Source organism: Elgaria multicarinata, chromosome 16 (assembly GCF_023053635.1).
Source record: "Elgaria multicarinata webbii isolate HBS135686 ecotype San Diego chromosome 16, rElgMul1.1.pri, whole genome shotgun sequence".
NCBI lineage: Eukaryota > Metazoa > Chordata > Lepidosauria > Squamata > Anguidae > Elgaria > Elgaria multicarinata.
Genome location: NC_086186.1, coordinates 27,282,247 through 27,298,526, shown reverse-complemented (window position 1 = coordinate 27,298,526; position 16,280 = coordinate 27,282,247). Strand labels below are relative to the sequence as shown.

Genomic DNA, 16,280 nt, shown 5'->3' with positions numbered 1-16,280 from the left:
TGCATAAAAGGAAACTAAAATGATCAAGGGGCTGGAGCATCTCCCCTATGAGGGAAAGTTACATCAACTGGAATAAAAAGAGTCTAAGGGGAGACACGATAGAGGTGTACAGAATTATGCATGGTATGGAGAATGTGGAAAGGGAGACATTTTTCTCCCTCTCTCAAAATATTGGAACCAGGGGACATCCCATGAAGCTGATTGCTGGGAGATCCAGGACAAATAAAAGGAAGGACTTCTTCACACAACACATAGTTAAATTATGGAACTCACTACCACGAGATGTAGTGATGGCCACCAATTTGGATGGCTTTAAAAGGGGGTTGGAGAAATTCCTGGAGGAGAAGGCTATCCATGGCTACTAGCCCTGCTGGTTATGTGCCACCTCCAGTATCCGAGGCAGTAAGCCTGTGTTTACCAGTTGCTGGGGAACATGGGTGGGAGGGTGCTATTGCACCATGTCCTGCTTGTTCATCCTTGGCTGATGGCTGGTTGGCCACTGTGTGAACAGAGTGCTGGACTAGATGGACCCTTGGTCTGATCCAGCAGGGCTCTTCTGACGTTCTGATGTTCACAATCTCAACAAAGGCATTATTGCTGAAAGTCTAACACAAAGATTGTGTCTCCTGGTGCTGCCATGAGAAAGCCAGATGCAGTTTGCCACATTACTGCACGTGTACTTTTGTTAATACATTCCACATGCAGTGTGTTCGTAAGCTTAGCCAGGGCTTAGACCATCTGTTGTGATGACGTGAAAGTTGGTTCCACGTAAGCCAAGGTGTATAAAAGTGTCACGAATGGGGCAGGGGTGAAGAGGAGGCAAGTGCTGAAAATACATTTCTATTTCGCACAACTTTTGTGGAAAGCCACATGACGATAGTGACTATTCGTCTGCTTGTTTTTGTATCACATGTTTCAATGTTTTGGACTGCTTAATTGTATTTATTATTATTATTATTGTACTTACATTGTCATGGAGATGTTCGTTCCACATCAGAAAGATGTGATAGAAATTAAAACTAGCACAACTGAAAATTATGAATAAAATTGTTTTCTTCGATCATCCATAGTGACTCTATGCTTTCACGAGGAATGCATCTCAGCTAGTAGTGCATTGCCAATTCTGTGTATTAAAATAACAGGCTGAGAGGTTATTTTGCAGGTGCAACTTCACCTAATATCCTTCTTCCCATTCGAAACTGTGATTTCCCATACTCAGCTCATTATACTCATCTACTCTTTTAGAATGCTCAGCACTGATCAAGTCCATCCCTTCAGCTTCACCAAGGATACAGGATTAAGAACTCCCACTCTAATTACAGGGCCTCAGCACAGCATACTATCCTATTTCCGATTCTTTCAGAGTGGACTGTCCGATGCCACATGGTCCCTTGATTTTAAAGGGCAAGGTACTTCACAGCCATTCCTACAGGAATGGAAAGGAAGGAACAGCCCAACCCAGGACATAAATGGCACACGGAATTGGTGGCAAACTTGCTCTCTGTAGGTCCAGAGAGAACTGTACACATGCCCTAACCTAAATGTAAACGCATGCAGCACAAAATGAGCCATGCTGAGATGATCAAGTGATGTTCAGAAATGGAACTATAGTGAGGTATTATCAGTCACTTCAGATGGAAGTTGTAACAACACCATACAAGGCCATGAAGTGAAAGCTCCATGCTGTTTCTTCCCAAATATCCAGAACCACTTTAAATCACATGAATGCTGGTGACTGGAAAAAAATTAATAATGGAAATGCTAAGACATGGTTTCCCTTTTAAAATATGCAACAAATGGCACTTTTAAGCCTTCATCTGGAAACTAGCACAACCCATAAAAGATACTCAACAGCTAACGATTTCATACTAAGAAAAATCTGAAGTGGTAACAATTAAGGCTGGACAAGAGACACTGGGCATGTCTAGACGATGCCTTATCCCGGGGATTGTCCCGGGATCATCCATTTGCATCCACATGACGCACAGGGGATCTTAGGAGCAGGGAGGGATGACCCCTCCATTGCCCCAGGATAACGGGGACAACTTTTAGACTGTTTTTTGTGGGTGGCCATCCCAGCTTCGTCCTGCCTCCTCATAAATAAATGAGACAAGAAGGCAGGAACCGGCACGGGGCACTGAGCTGTTCAGGTACTCCATGCCCTCATCTTCAGTAGGAAAAAAATGGCGGGTTCCTCCTGGGGTGTCGCACGTCGTGTGTCCAAAGGGGAGGATCTTGCAATCAGAATATCGCGAGATCCTCCCACTTCCCTCCCGGAGTGCTGGGAGGCGTAGACATGCCCTCAGCATCCTTTATTCTGTTATATTAATGAAGTGTGAAATATTATCATAGTGCTAGGAAAAGTAATGTTTCTAGAAATTCCCTCTTGGGTGAAATGTAAGAAACCTGTTACTAGAAAATACCAGATTTCACTAAGATGCACCTTCAGTGGAGGCTGGTGCCTCCGATGTCAGAGGGATGGTGAATCCGCTCTAGGCTTCAGTCAGAACCAGTCACAGCCCCTAAAGGAACTATCCAAGGTGCAAAGCAGAAATGACTAGCAAAACTATAATTACAGTAACTGATACTATAGCACAGCAGTGACAATCAATATCATTACATTGCTATGTAGCTGTGGAGTTAAAAACGTACCAGCACCAAGGTAGGTATAATATGCATTACAACTCCTATCCAGATATAATCAGTTTTAGAAAACAGAATAATTCTTTTCAAAAAGCTTATAAGAAAAAAAGGGCATACATGGAGATTTGAGTCTGTATTTCATGGGAGTTGGGACATGTTAGTTTGTAAACTACAAGAAATTAATTTCTTTCTATTTTCTTTCTAGCTAAACTGAGACTTTTCACATCGTGAACACCTTATTTATTTCCAAAATGTATTAGTCGTATTATAGCCAATAGCTCTCAGGGTGACATACAATAAAAACACAAATAAAACCCAAATCCATATAAATCCAAACAAAAGCAGCGTAACAAAACAATGAATGAAAAGCAACAATTAAAAGCAGTGGAGATTAAAGCAGCAGGCAACACAACACAGTCTAAAAGTATTTCCCAAATAAAATCTTTTAAAACATCAGCCAAAATATAGAGAGATTAAAAGGCCTGAGGAAAAAAATGGATGCCTGGCATAAAAAAGGTAATTAAGTTGGTGCTAGGCAGAGCTCTGTAGGAGGGTCTTCCATGACTGGGGTGGGGGCTACGAATGAAAAGACCTGCTCCCAAATAGCCACTTGATGTATTTCAGCGTATTTCCTATGCAAAGTTAAGCATACCTTAGAAAGAAACCACGTAGCAGTGCTTGTCCTGCAGTAGACGGAGGTAAGGTCTTCTTAGCTAGCTATCCCATACTGGGATGTTTAAGTGCTTACGTAGGAAGTCAGGTGAATGCTTGGCTCACTTTTCTAAAGCTCATGATTAGATCTGCTTGAGAGCTTAAGCTGGTATCACCAAGTCTTCCAAGAGAATAAGAAGCCAAATCACTTGTGGTGAGAAGCCCTTCTTATGAATTGGCTTGCTCTCTGGTTGATTTCATGCGATTTAATTCAATGGAGTTGCTCTAGAACATGTATGTTATTTTGTACAATCCTGTACAGATGGACATGACAGAGACTCTGTGGGTGGATGATTCCCAGGGTTGTTTACTTGTTCTGGACTGGGGCAAAATCTACACATTGCATTCAAAGCACCTCCTTGCACATTTTTCTTCTTCTCATAAGAACATCAGAAGTGCCCTGCTGGATCAGACCATGGGTCCATTTAGCCCAGCAATCTGTTCACACAGTAGACAACCAGCCATCGGCCAGGGATGAACAAGCAGGACATGGTGCAACAGCACCCTCCCACCTATGTTCCCCAGCAACTGGTGCACACAGACGTATTGCCTCAAATACTGGAGACAGCACACAGCCATCAGGTCTAGTAGCCATTGATAGCCTTTGCCTCCAGGAATTTATCCAACCCCCTTTTAAAGACATCCAAATCGGTGGCCATCACTTGTGGTAGTGAGTTCCATAATTTCTCCCCCAGCAAAACTTCGCACACCACACTGCTCAATCCCTATCGTTGTTTCTTCCCATTTACTGCGATTTGCTCTATTTCCCCAGGTCACACATCTATCAAATCATGTCTTCCTACCGCAGCAACAGGGCGTTCCAGAGAGGGGTAACGTCGTCCTCACTGATGATATCCTTGAAAGTGCCCAGATTTTATTTATTTTTTAATTGAGACAAGTGAAGACACGGAAAGCTCGGGAGATAAAACGGTTCCACTTTGCACCAAAAGCGTACTGAACACCCATTGGCTAAGTTCAAGCGGAAACATAACCATATATGGTCAGCCTACGGGGTCGGGGAGGAAACAGTGTAGCATTGATTCACACATTAACAGAAATATCAGGTTAACACCTTATAAGACGGGATAAAAGGGGCACTTTCACAGCGGAGAGTAATGTCGGATGCAGTGTTATGGGGGCAGATTTCAAAAAACATCACATGAATCACGAGGCTTCGATGCACACTGAGCATGAAGAACAGGTGGGGAAAGGCGCTTTCTGTACATGTAGATTCCCCCTTCATTACACTCCCCCTGAAGGAATAGGTAAATAGTTTGGAGGTGCATCTGATCCATCTTTGTCTCTGAAGACTCAGGTGACCTCGTTGGCCCCAAGGACCCATGAGCATCTTCAGCGGGTGTGCCAACTACACCCATTCCTGAACCACTAGCCACTGTGGTTCAGGAATTGTTAACCTCGCTACATTACTGTAACACACTCTATATGGAGCTGCACTTGTGACTCGTTCAGAAGCTACAGCTAGTGCAGACTGCAACAATTAGGATGCTCAGTGGAGCACCACAGATATTATACCTGTGTTAAAAGAACTTCACTACAGAGAAATGTTCATTTTGTTGTATCCATACAAATTTAAATGATCTGGGGCCAGGATAGCAATTGACCACCTTCCTATATACATACCCAGTTCACCCCGTGATCTTCTGAGGTCTTCTTGATCGTTCCACGACCAATGGGATGTCATCAGGTAACAACACATGGCACCCACCCTTTGGAACACTCTCCCACATGTGGTTTGAGAGGCAGAAACAGTAGCAAGTTTTAAACACCTCCACACCTATTCTTGACCTGGAATGGACGCTACTGCTCTGGGTTTATTGTAATTTTTTTGTAACTTTTTCAGTTATTTGTTATTATATCTTGCTTTTATATTCTATTTTTAAAATGTTAACCCTTAGGGATTTTATAATAGCAAATGGTATATATTATAAATGAATAAAACAAGGTGCAGGCACAGTGCAAAATATTTATTTATTTATTACAAATAAAATCCAGTGAGTTTTTTATTAAATAGCACTAAAAACAACAGTTGTAACAATTTACCACATTGCATTTGGGCCACTCCCCTTTAATACAATTTTGTTTCAAAGCACAAAGTGGCACTTGTTTTACACAAGTATTTTGGAGATACTTTTGTAGCAAGCTGCCGATTTTAGTGTAAAATGCCATTCAATTGCTTGTCAAAGGTTTCTAGTTCTCTTAAATCTGACAAGTTGTGCAGATTGCAACACAGCTTCAACTCTACAACTTTCCAGGAGAAATCCTCTCTTTGATGTTTAGCATAAATATTAAAATGGCTCATTATTATTTTTGTTGTCAAGAGCAGCCTCCAACGTTTAGCAACTTAGAAATCACAGCATCCATGGAAAATGTATCACTACGTTTATGAAGTATATTTTAGAAGGTTGTGAAACATTAGATGCTCATCTCCTGAAGTGCCAAAGCTGGTTCACATGCAACACAAAATCATGGTGCGGTATTCCATGAATGATCTCTGTGCTCATTATTCTCCCGCTCCACTTTAATGAGATACTTCTGCTTTCGTGGAAACCAATTTACCATTTATCCAAACTAACAAAGTATGTTTTTTACTTGCCCACCAAACCGGGAATGCAAACGATGGTTTGATCCTGGTTTGTAATGTTTATCCATTTGGGTTTCTATTAAAGTCTCTCACTAAAGCAAGACACAGACGCATAAGGTTCATTCAAAACTGAACCCTAGTTTGACTTAACTTGTGAGCTATTAAACAGACAAAAAATATCCCAGTTGCTATCTCTTTTCCAGTTTTCCTACTTTAAGAGAAGACAGAAAAATAATGCTTTCCTGAGTATGTACATCATATGCGCATATGAAAAATCTAAGTAGGTGCAATTTGTATCAACGAAGTGGCAGTGCTGCTATTAATTCTCTCCACATTGTTCCATCTGAAGTGCTTTAGCACTAAATGAAAGGAGGTGATAATTAGCCACATCTCAATGCACATAAGGTCAACATAACTATAGAGTCCAAAAAGACGTAACTGAAACTTGAGAACCTGGATAAAGTTCCAAAGGCTTCACGAATAGTCTTTGATGTTACTTCATGATAATTAACTCTGATTTCCCATGAAAAATCAGATAAAAAACACATGCAATAATATTCAACAGATGCATATGCTACATGGTCTCAGGACTGCATTTTGCCTTAGCAGGGTGCAGTTAATAGCACAGGTTCTTAAATGTGCTGTCGCACATGCCCATGACAAATTCTTTACTCTGCTATTGGAACAACACTGTTAACTTTGCAGCAACCATTTCCCACCTTTTAAGTCAGGGCAGAAATATTGTATAAGTTTAAAAATTCTGAGGCAAGGTGTATTGGATTTAAAGTGCAGAGCTACACCTTCCACACCAACATATACAATAGCAACAGCAGCTCCATTACAATATTATTGTGATTAAATTCCTCTGAACTTGCAACGGACCTCTGGCATCATCTCTAAGCGTTTCACATTTTCTGCAAACAGTATTTGTCTTCTGAATCAGCTTTTTCATATCCATCTTCATATCCCTGTTTTTCAACAAATTTCTGAGATGTTTTAAACCCCAAAGGACTTACAAAATGTGATTTATTACTCATACAACTGCTTCAGTGGGACTTTGAAGCCATCATCTGACAGCTGTGGCCCAGATGTCATTGGAAGGTTGACTGGGAAGGACCCATCCTGGTGGGATAAAATTTCCTTCGGGGTGATCTGCAGGTACCAGATAGCGATCCCATTCATGCCTTTAACAGAAAAGCAGCATAATGAGCATCATATTCAATCCTCATCTGAAGCCTTCCTTTCACAGTGGCTCAGTTCGGACGACACATTAGCTAATGGTGGACTAGTTAATCAACCGTTGATTAAATAGTCCCCCATTGACTAACGTGTTGTCTGTCGGACAAAAAACATGCCACGGTTAGTTATTTCAAAAAAATAACCAACAGAGAAAAACAAGGGTTTGCGGAGTTGTTTTTCTGCACAACCATTGGTTATTGTGTCGTGTGGCGGGCCCTGTTGATAATTTCCCTTGCCGACAGAGTCGCGAGGCAAGAGCAGCAGAACCCCTGGGTGCTGTAGCCCAGCAGGGGCTCCATCGGCAGGGGAAATAATCCCGTGATGGCAAGCGCTTGGAGAGCCCCATTCATGCCATCCCTTGGTGGGGCAGCGCGACCCTCAGCTCCTCACGTGCTTCCCGGCATGGGCACATGCCGTCCCTGGGTGCATATTCCCAGCAATGTGCACGTGCCTTACCACTCCAATCCATTTGGAGATAGGGTCGAGGGGATACAAGGAGCCCCTTTCATCCCCTCGAGCCCGTCCAACTGTGGGAAAAACCCATCCACTGATATCAGGGCAGGGGGACGCAAGGATCCGAGCTGCTGCATAGGGTACAACGGGGATCCATATATAGCAGAAGCCTGGTTGGAGGGTGAATGCAATGCACTGTCGCAGCCCAAGGGAACTTTGTCAGCGGAGGCTGAGCCAATGTTAGTGATAGGTATTTTCATTTATAATACATATGTACTGCTTAATATAATGAAATAGTTAAAACTGTCCACTACAGTTTCTCCAAGAGCAATGTTCACTTCTTCTCATGAGGGGGTGGGGGAAATGGCACCCCTTTAATTATGGGAAGAAAGTAAAGAATGCAATTTGGGACACGGTTGAGATGGATGGGAAGAAAGATACACTAGAACTTGCCCTTGCCGGCTCCAGTGTTTGGGGCCAGGGAGGTTTTATTGCCCCAACAGTTTTGATGACTGCAGCCTGTTTACAGATGAATAATATTGGCTATAACAAATTTCTCTGATCAGAATTCATTTTGCATCATTAAGTAAATGCAGGTAAGACTTTTCAGGATTTGACAAAACTTTCATATGAAACCATAAAACCCAATAACCTACATTGCTTTATTTACTGCAACGCTGTTGCTTCTTACCTGATCTGGATGAGAGCTGGTGCGGAATATTCTGCTTGTAAATAATACTGTGTAAAGGGCTCCAAAAGTCGGGCAAGGGGAAATTCATCTGTAAAATGTAAGGTAATAATTAAGAAAAGACACTCAAACACAAAAACAAGAGCTAACATCTGTTATTCAAGAATGGAAGTCATAAATGATTTGCTACTGAGTATGTTAAACCCTATTTTTAAATACAATTATACTCAGTAGCCTGACTGGAGGTGTTGAGGGAGACACAGGTATGACATAAACATATTAAAAACAGAAAGGGAGGAAGGAGCTCATACCATTTTAATCTTAGACTTTTTGCAAAACACACTTTTTAAAAAACTATACACTTTCTCCAATGTGGGTTCACAGTTAAAGCACAGTACCCCTGCATTTCAAGTGCACACCCCACCAAACACACGAGAGCATGCTGAAAATGACCTGGATCTCCAAACAGTTTGGAATCCATTTCACATTTCTGCTGCAGGAGCTTTTCCTTTTCTCTCTTCTGTTTCTTCTCCATTTCTCTTTTTCTTTCTTCTTCCTGTTCTCCTTCCAGCATAACACGCAAAGCTCGTTCTTCAGCTTCATAGAGTTCAGTGCGCTTTTTAATCAGTGTCCTTAAGCTCTGGACTTCATTTTCAAAGGCTTCATCCGCAGCAGGGGGTGGAGAAATACCTGTACAAAACAACAACAACCACCCATCACACAACTGAAATCAAATATTAATTTATTTCTATTCCACGTTTGGATCCAGAAGATTCCCCTAGGTGACTTACACAAAACAATGAAATACAAGTAAATAGAGTAAGCACCCCCAACAACAAACAGTGTTTTCCATGGTAGCATCCCTGCCCATCCCATCTGAATACTCTGTTTGCTTGCAACAGGGTGGTCAGTTGCCTGGTGGTGTGCTCCTTTTGTCCCCATAACTGTGGGTTGTTTCACTGCACAAAGGCACAGAGGAAGGAACAAGATGCATCAACTTATTCCATTGAAATATGCTGCGTATTTATAACAATATTTACAAAAACTGTCATTCTGTGTACCATTTTTCTTGGTAGAAAGGCAGGGTACTAATCAAACAAATAAATAATAAAAAACCTAGAAACACTACGCTCACCACACATCTAAGCCACAGTTTATTAGAAGAAGTGAGGAACAACAGATAAAGCAAGACAAAACTGACTAAAATGATGTGGCTGTAATGCAAATGCCTTCCCAGCTATTTTTCACCATATATGAGTACAAAAAAGCACAGGATTATATGCAGTTCTGAGTAGTCCAAGATAGTTTACCTTTTCTTCCTGCTGCGTCTTTTCTTAGTTTCCTAAGCTTTTCTAAGCCACGCACAATTTCTGCCATGCGCTTTGTGTCTGCTTGTTTTTTCATTACTTCAGATAACACACTGTCTGCAGCAGCTTTAAGTTCCTGTTCCTAAAGGGAAAGAATCTATGAGTATACATTTAAGAACACAGATAAGAATATAAGAATCCTGCTATAGCAGACAAGATAGGGTGTGTGTGTGGATCATCTAGTCTGGAAGCCTTCAGTCAGATACTTCAGAGGCCTACAAGCAGGGCAAGATGGCACCCTCCTCTAGCCCATGTTTGTCTTCAGACTTTGCTGTGCTCAACGTGGCTAACGGCTCTAGATAGCCGCTTTCCCCATGAATTTGTAGTCACCTGCACTTCATGCATTTTAATGGTTAATCCTCTGGCATTGAAAAAAGATGCTAGGGCCAAACCTGGCACAAATTATAGCGGTTTTCTTCATTTTCTTCATCAAATTTGTCTCCACATGTATCAGACTTTCTCTTTCTACATCAAGATTTTGCATGCAGATTTATGTTGCTACCCTGTTTCCCCGAAAATAAGACAGTGTCTTATATTAATTTTTGCTCCCAAAGATGCGCTAGGTCTTATTTTCAGGGGATGTCTTATTTTTCCATGAAGAAGAATACCTTATATTACAGCGAGGGGCAAAACTGGAAGTAGGTCTTATTTTCGGGGGATGTCTTACTTTCGGGGAAACAGGGTAGCATACTACTTTTGATATATAAAATTCAAAATAAGCATGAAAACTGACGACGTAACACTCCCCAGCAGCAAAGTGGGTTTTCCAGTAAATTTTGAATTGGAAAAATTTCCAATGCACATTAGGTTAATTTGCACAGGAAAAAAATCCATTTGCATTAGAAAATGTTCTGATGCGTTAGAGCAGGGATGCTCCTTTTAGCAGCAACACCCAACAATCTACCTGAGGGAGAGAGTAAAGAGAGCTGGCAGAGAGATAGGCTGAGTTTGGACAACACACTGATCAACCGTTGTTTCCCGTTCTGTTCCTGTTGATTAGTGTGTCATCCAAACTCAGCCATAGAGAGGGGTGGGTTAAGCCTCAGGAGAGCTTTGAAGGTGTGGATTGAGCCAGCTAATCGCCAACCCAACCTATGCTTTCAGAGGCACCCTCAGGTGACTGACCCACACAAAAGTAACAGGCCCATGGTAGAAACCTCCCCGTCCCTGCAATAGGAGCTAACCTTTCTCCCCTGCCCTAATTTACTTAGTTCTGAGCTCCCAGGTTCCACTCCTTGACTCAGGCCGCAATCCTCAACTACCAAGCGGAATTGCTCATCCGAAAGAACCATAAGCTACTGGCCAAAAAAGACTTAGAATACATTTTGAGACAACAAACTTGTTGATCAGGCTGTGCAGCAAGCAGTCCATTTTGAGCGAGCGGCATGCTTGCGTATGTGTCTACTGAGCCCAGCACTCCCTGCATCTTTTCCTCAGTGGCCAGCATGTGTTGAGAACCATAAATAAAGAGATGCTGCTAGTGTGTAAATTCTGTGCTTATGCTGGAAGTCGAGGGGTGTTAGCTCTACTCTCTGGCCCACCAGGTTGGTGTACACTAGAGAGAGCATTTTCTCAGTGGTGGCTCACACTTTTGGAACTCCCTTTCCAGGGATTTAGAGATGTATAGCCTCATCACTGCTGCCTTAAAAAAAAACACCCTGAAGACTTCATTTGCTCCAGTCTGCATTTGGTGCTTAAAAATCATTAGCTGCTCCTGCTCCCAGCATTTTTGTGCTTAATTGTAATTGTATGCTTGTGTTTTGTGGTATTGTAAGATGCTTTGGGAGGACAGTGTCCTGAAAAGTGGATTAAAAATCTCTTTAATGACAATAATAATCTGTAGAAACTGATTAAACTCAGCTAATATATCTATGTTGCTTTGAATTTTGTATACTTTTTAATGGCCACTGTTTTTAACTTTTGTAAACCGCCCAGAGAGCTTTGGCTATGGGGCGGTATATAAATGTAATAAATGAATAAAATAAATACCCAACCCCACTTTTATCCTGCAGTATTAATGACGGCCTACATGTAAAGCCCCCACCTTCGACACAACACCCCCCCGACTCGCAACAGGGTACAGAACATTGAACTACAATGTTATCATAAGCATCTAACACTGTGTTCAATAAGGCTTACTCTTATGGAACTCACTACCACAAGATGTAGTGATGACCACCAATTTGGATGGCTTTAAAAGGGGGTTGGATAAATTCCTGGAGGAGCTGGCTATTCAAAATGCTACTATTCCTGATGGCTGTAAGCTACCTCCATTATCAGGGGCAGTAAGTTTATGTACACCAGTTGCTGGGGAACACGGGTGGGAGGATGCTGTTGCACCCCGTGTCCTGCTTTGTGAGTCCCTGGTCGACTACTGTGTGAACACAGTGCTGGACTAGATGGACCCTCGGTCTGATCCAGCCTCGTAAGTGTGCATAGGGTGTGCGTGTCTACTCAAAGGCAAAGCCCACCGTGCTCAAAGGATCCTTGCTCCCATGCAAACAAGCACAGAACTGCGGCTGGAGCACGTGCATGTTTACTCAAACCTCACTTCAACTGGCGGTATTGACAGAGGGCTACACTGCACGGTTGGCGTAAGCTAGGGTGACCCTATGAAAAGGAGGACAGGGCTCCTGTATCTTTAACAGTTGTATTGAAAAGGGAATTTCAGCAGGTGTCATTGGTATATATGGAGAACCTGGTGAAATTTCCTTTTCATCACCACAGTTAAAGCTGCCCTCTTTTAAATCTGTTCACAGTATAGCTCCTGCAGCTTTAACTGTTGTAGTGAAGAGGAAATGTCACCAGGTTCTCCATATCTACAAATGACACCTGCTGAAATTCCCTTTTCTATGCAACTGTTAAAGATACAGGAGCCCTGTCCTCCTTTTCATAGGGTCACCCTAGCCAAAGCGCTTGACTGGAGTAGTTTACAATCTGTGAAGAACAAAGGCAAATTCCACATCAGGCCAAATTCTGTAACTTCATATGGCACAGCTTACATCAGGGTGCAGAAGCTCAAGTCCAGAGGTCAAATCTAAGGTGACCATATGGAAAGAAAAACAGGGCTCCTGTATCTTTAACAGTTGCATAGAAAAGGGAATTTCAGCAGGTGTCATTTGTATATATGGAGAACCTGGTGAAATTCCCTCTTCATCACAACAGTTAAAGCTGCCCTCTTTTAAATCTGTTCACAGTATAGCTCCTGCAGCTTTAACTGATGTGATGAGGAAATTTCACCAGGTGCGACATGCATACCAATGACACCTGCTGAAATTCCCTTTTCTATGCAACTGTTAAAGATACAGGAGCCCTGTCCTCCTTTTCATAGGGTCACCCTACTACCTCACAGTAAGCAGAGGATGCGAAAAGCCCCAAGCGGTTAGGACGACCCTATGAAAAGGAGGACCGGGCTCCTGTATCTTTAACAGTTGCATAGAAAAGCGAAGTTCAACAGATGTCATTTGTATATATGGAGAACCTGGTGAAATTCCCTCTTCATCACAACAGTTAAAGCTGCAGGAGCTATACTAGAGTGACCAGATTTAAAAGAGGGAAGGCTCCTGCAGCTTTAACTGATGTGATGAAGAGGGAATTTCACCAGGTGCGACATGCATACCAATGACACCTGCTGAAATCCACTTTTCTATGCAACTGTTAAAGATACGGGAGCCCTGTCCTCCTTTCCATAGGGTCACCCTAACAAATGGCACCTGCTGAAATCCACTTTTCTATGCAACTGTTAAAGATACGGGAGCCCTGTCCTCCTTTCCATAGGGTCACCCTAACAAATGACACCTGCTGAAATCCACTTTTCTATGCAACTGTTAAAGATACGGGAGCCCTGTCCTCCTTTCCATAGGGTCACCCTAACAAATGGCACCTGCTGAAATCCACTTTTCTATGCAACTGTTAAAGATACGGGAGCCCTGTCCTCCTTTCCATAGGGTCACCCTAACAAATGGCACCTGCTGAAACCCACTTTTCTATGCAACTGTTAAAGATACGGGAGCCCTGTCCTCCTTTCCATAGGGTCACCCTAACAAATGGCACCTGCTGAAATCCACTTTTCTATGCAACTGTTAAAGATACGGGAGCCCTGTCCTCCTTTCCATAGGGTCACCCTAACAAATGACACCTGCTGAAATCCACTTTTCAGTGCAAAGATACGGGAGCCCTGTCCTCCTTTCCATAGGGTCACCCTAGCATAAGCCACTTCCTTCTCATGACGGGATGACTTAGGGCCACCCAGTGTCCTCCTCCCTTGCGAGGCTGCCTGCCTGCCTGCCTGCCTGCAAAAGCGGGGCCCGGCTCCCAAGCTCGGGCCGCAACCCACCCGGCGCCTCTCCTCCACCTCCTGGGCCCGCCGGGCCCGCCAGCGCTCGATCTGCGCCTCGCGCTCGGCCTCGCGGGCCGCCGCCTCCTCGCGCGCCGCGCGGCCCTCCTCTCTCCGCTGCCGGCGCCGCAGCCGCTTCTTGCGGCCTCTCGCCACCCGGCGCCGCAGCTGGGCCAGGGGCCCGTCGCTCCGTAGCGGCCGCACCGCCTCCCGCAGCTCCGCCAGCCGGGCCTCAGCCGCGGCCACCTCCTCTCCCTCGGCTTCGTCGCCCCGCCGCCGCCAGTCGCCACACAGCGCGGCGAGTTGGGCTACCAGCCGCAGCGCCTCCGCGGCCGCCCGCCCCGCCTGGCTGGGGCCGAAGCCGCGGGGCGGCGGAGGAGGCGGCGGCGACGCGGCGGTTGCGGGGCGGCGACGCGCCAAGAAGCGGCTCAGCCATTGCTCGCCGTGGTCGTCGTCGCTGCTGCTGCTGCCGTCGCCGCCGCCATCCCGGCCTCCTCTCCTCAGGCCGCCGGGTGGCCCCGCTGCCTCAGGCCCAAGCGCAGGCCTGGGCCTAGGCCGCTCGGCCACGAACAACGGCGAAGCCTCCGGCCTCCATTGAGGCGAAGGCCGCTCCGGGAGTGGAGGCTGCTGCCATGGAAGAGGAGGCAGGAATGGAGGCCGAGGCGGCGGGTAAGCAGGCGATGGTAGGCCCGCGCCCGAAAATGGCGGGAACGGCGAAGGAGAAAAAGCCTGAGGCGGCGGCCCACGGAACAACCCCGGGGGAGGCCCCCCCGTCGACGGGAAGCAGCGGAGCTGAGGCGGCCCCGCGAAGCGTGAGGGGAACGGCGGCGGCTGAGACATCACTCAGTCAAAAGTCAGTCAGTCAGTTAGTTGAGGCCTAGTAATCCTCAAAGCCTGCGCTCAGGCCGCGGCTTCCGGTTAAGAAGGGAAGAGGGGAAAGGAGCAGCGCCCCCTGTAGCGCGGGAGGAAGCGTCGCACAGATCAAATCCACGTCTGGCATAGAAATGTCACAACATATAGGGAACAAGCTTTCGAGTTCAGCAGAATTCTGCGTCAGGCTAGATATTAATGCAAAACGGGGTGGGGGGGAAAGAAGGGAAGCTTGCAGTATACTACGACTCCCAGCATTCCTCCCCTCCCAGCCAGCTGTACTGTAAGTTGTAGTCCAACACATCTGCAAGGGACGAGGTTGGGGAAGGCTGCAATCCTATGCATGCCTCCTCAGATCCCATTGGGTTCATTGGGGCTTACTTCTTGGTAGACATGTATCGGATCGCACTAGAAAAAGTGACAGACATACCTTGGGCCCCAGTGTGCTTACACATATAGCAGCAGGGATGTGAGGTTCCTGTGCTCTTGAGGTTTTATTTCATTAAAATACATAGTTGTAAAAAGCCTTTTTAACGTTAAAAGTGTAACTGCATGCAAGCCAGCAGAGCAAAAGGCTTCCGCATGGAAATAAGTGCTGAATTCAGCCTGGGAAGAGGCTTGAAGGGCAATGAAATAGATTGACCCTTTTCTATGGGATTTGCCTGGGTTGGGAATCCAAGCAGCCTCATTCCCAACCTTCAGCATTATTGCAGAGTTGTCGTAACCTACTTTTCCAGCCTTACCCCCAACCTACATCACCACGGGATGTGAGCAATTTCCTCCCAGCCGCAGCCTTCTTCAACTTGCAACAGAGATAATGAATGACGTTTGCGTTAAAACTCACATTAGCAGGACTATTTTTAAAATGTTCAAAAGCAAAACAAAATTAGCCCTTTTCTAATTAAGAGAATCATCCATGTGCATATTCTACCAACACATTCTGCAGGATGTGTAGGCCAGGTTCTGGTCCCCTTGAATGGAATGAGGGCATAAATTTGAGTAAAATTTGGTTAGGATGGCACTGTGAATAAGCTTGCCAACTCAAAACACCTGGTCTGGGGTCAAAGATTATGTACGCCGTCTTGGGTTCCTTGGAGGAAAAAAGGCGGGATATAAATGTAATAAATAAATAATGCTACATTCCCAGCTAAGAAACCTGGGCTCCGCTAGAATTAGGCTAAAAAAAATGCTTAGTGCACAACCTACATAATTCTAACGCCACTCATTTTCTGCCAATCTCATTGTATTCTTCAGAACCAACAGCATAAAACTACGGAGTGGAAAGTAATAGACTGGCAGGGAGCAATTGCTCCACTTCGGCTTGAAGGTATCTTGGGGAACCATTAGAGTATTTATTTATTGTTGCATTTA

General features: G+C 44.6%; 1 protein-coding gene across 1 annotated transcript; it reads right to left on the bottom strand.

Moving 5' to 3' along the window:
• Positions 1-5,324: 5,324 nt before the first annotated feature.
• On the bottom strand, positions 5,325-14,899 carry PDCD7 (programmed cell death 7). The gene is made up of 5 exons (XM_063142449.1): positions 14,040-14,899; positions 9,647-9,785; positions 8,790-9,026; positions 8,340-8,427; positions 5,325-7,140 (listed from the first exon to the last, which is right to left on the bottom strand). Exons 1-5 carry the CDS (start codon positions 14,877-14,879, stop codon positions 7,023-7,025), a joined length of 1,422 nt encoding a protein of 473 aa, XP_062998519.1. The 5' UTR covers positions 14,880-14,899; the 3' UTR covers positions 5,325-7,022.
• Between the last annotated feature and the right edge of the window lie 1,381 nt (positions 14,900-16,280).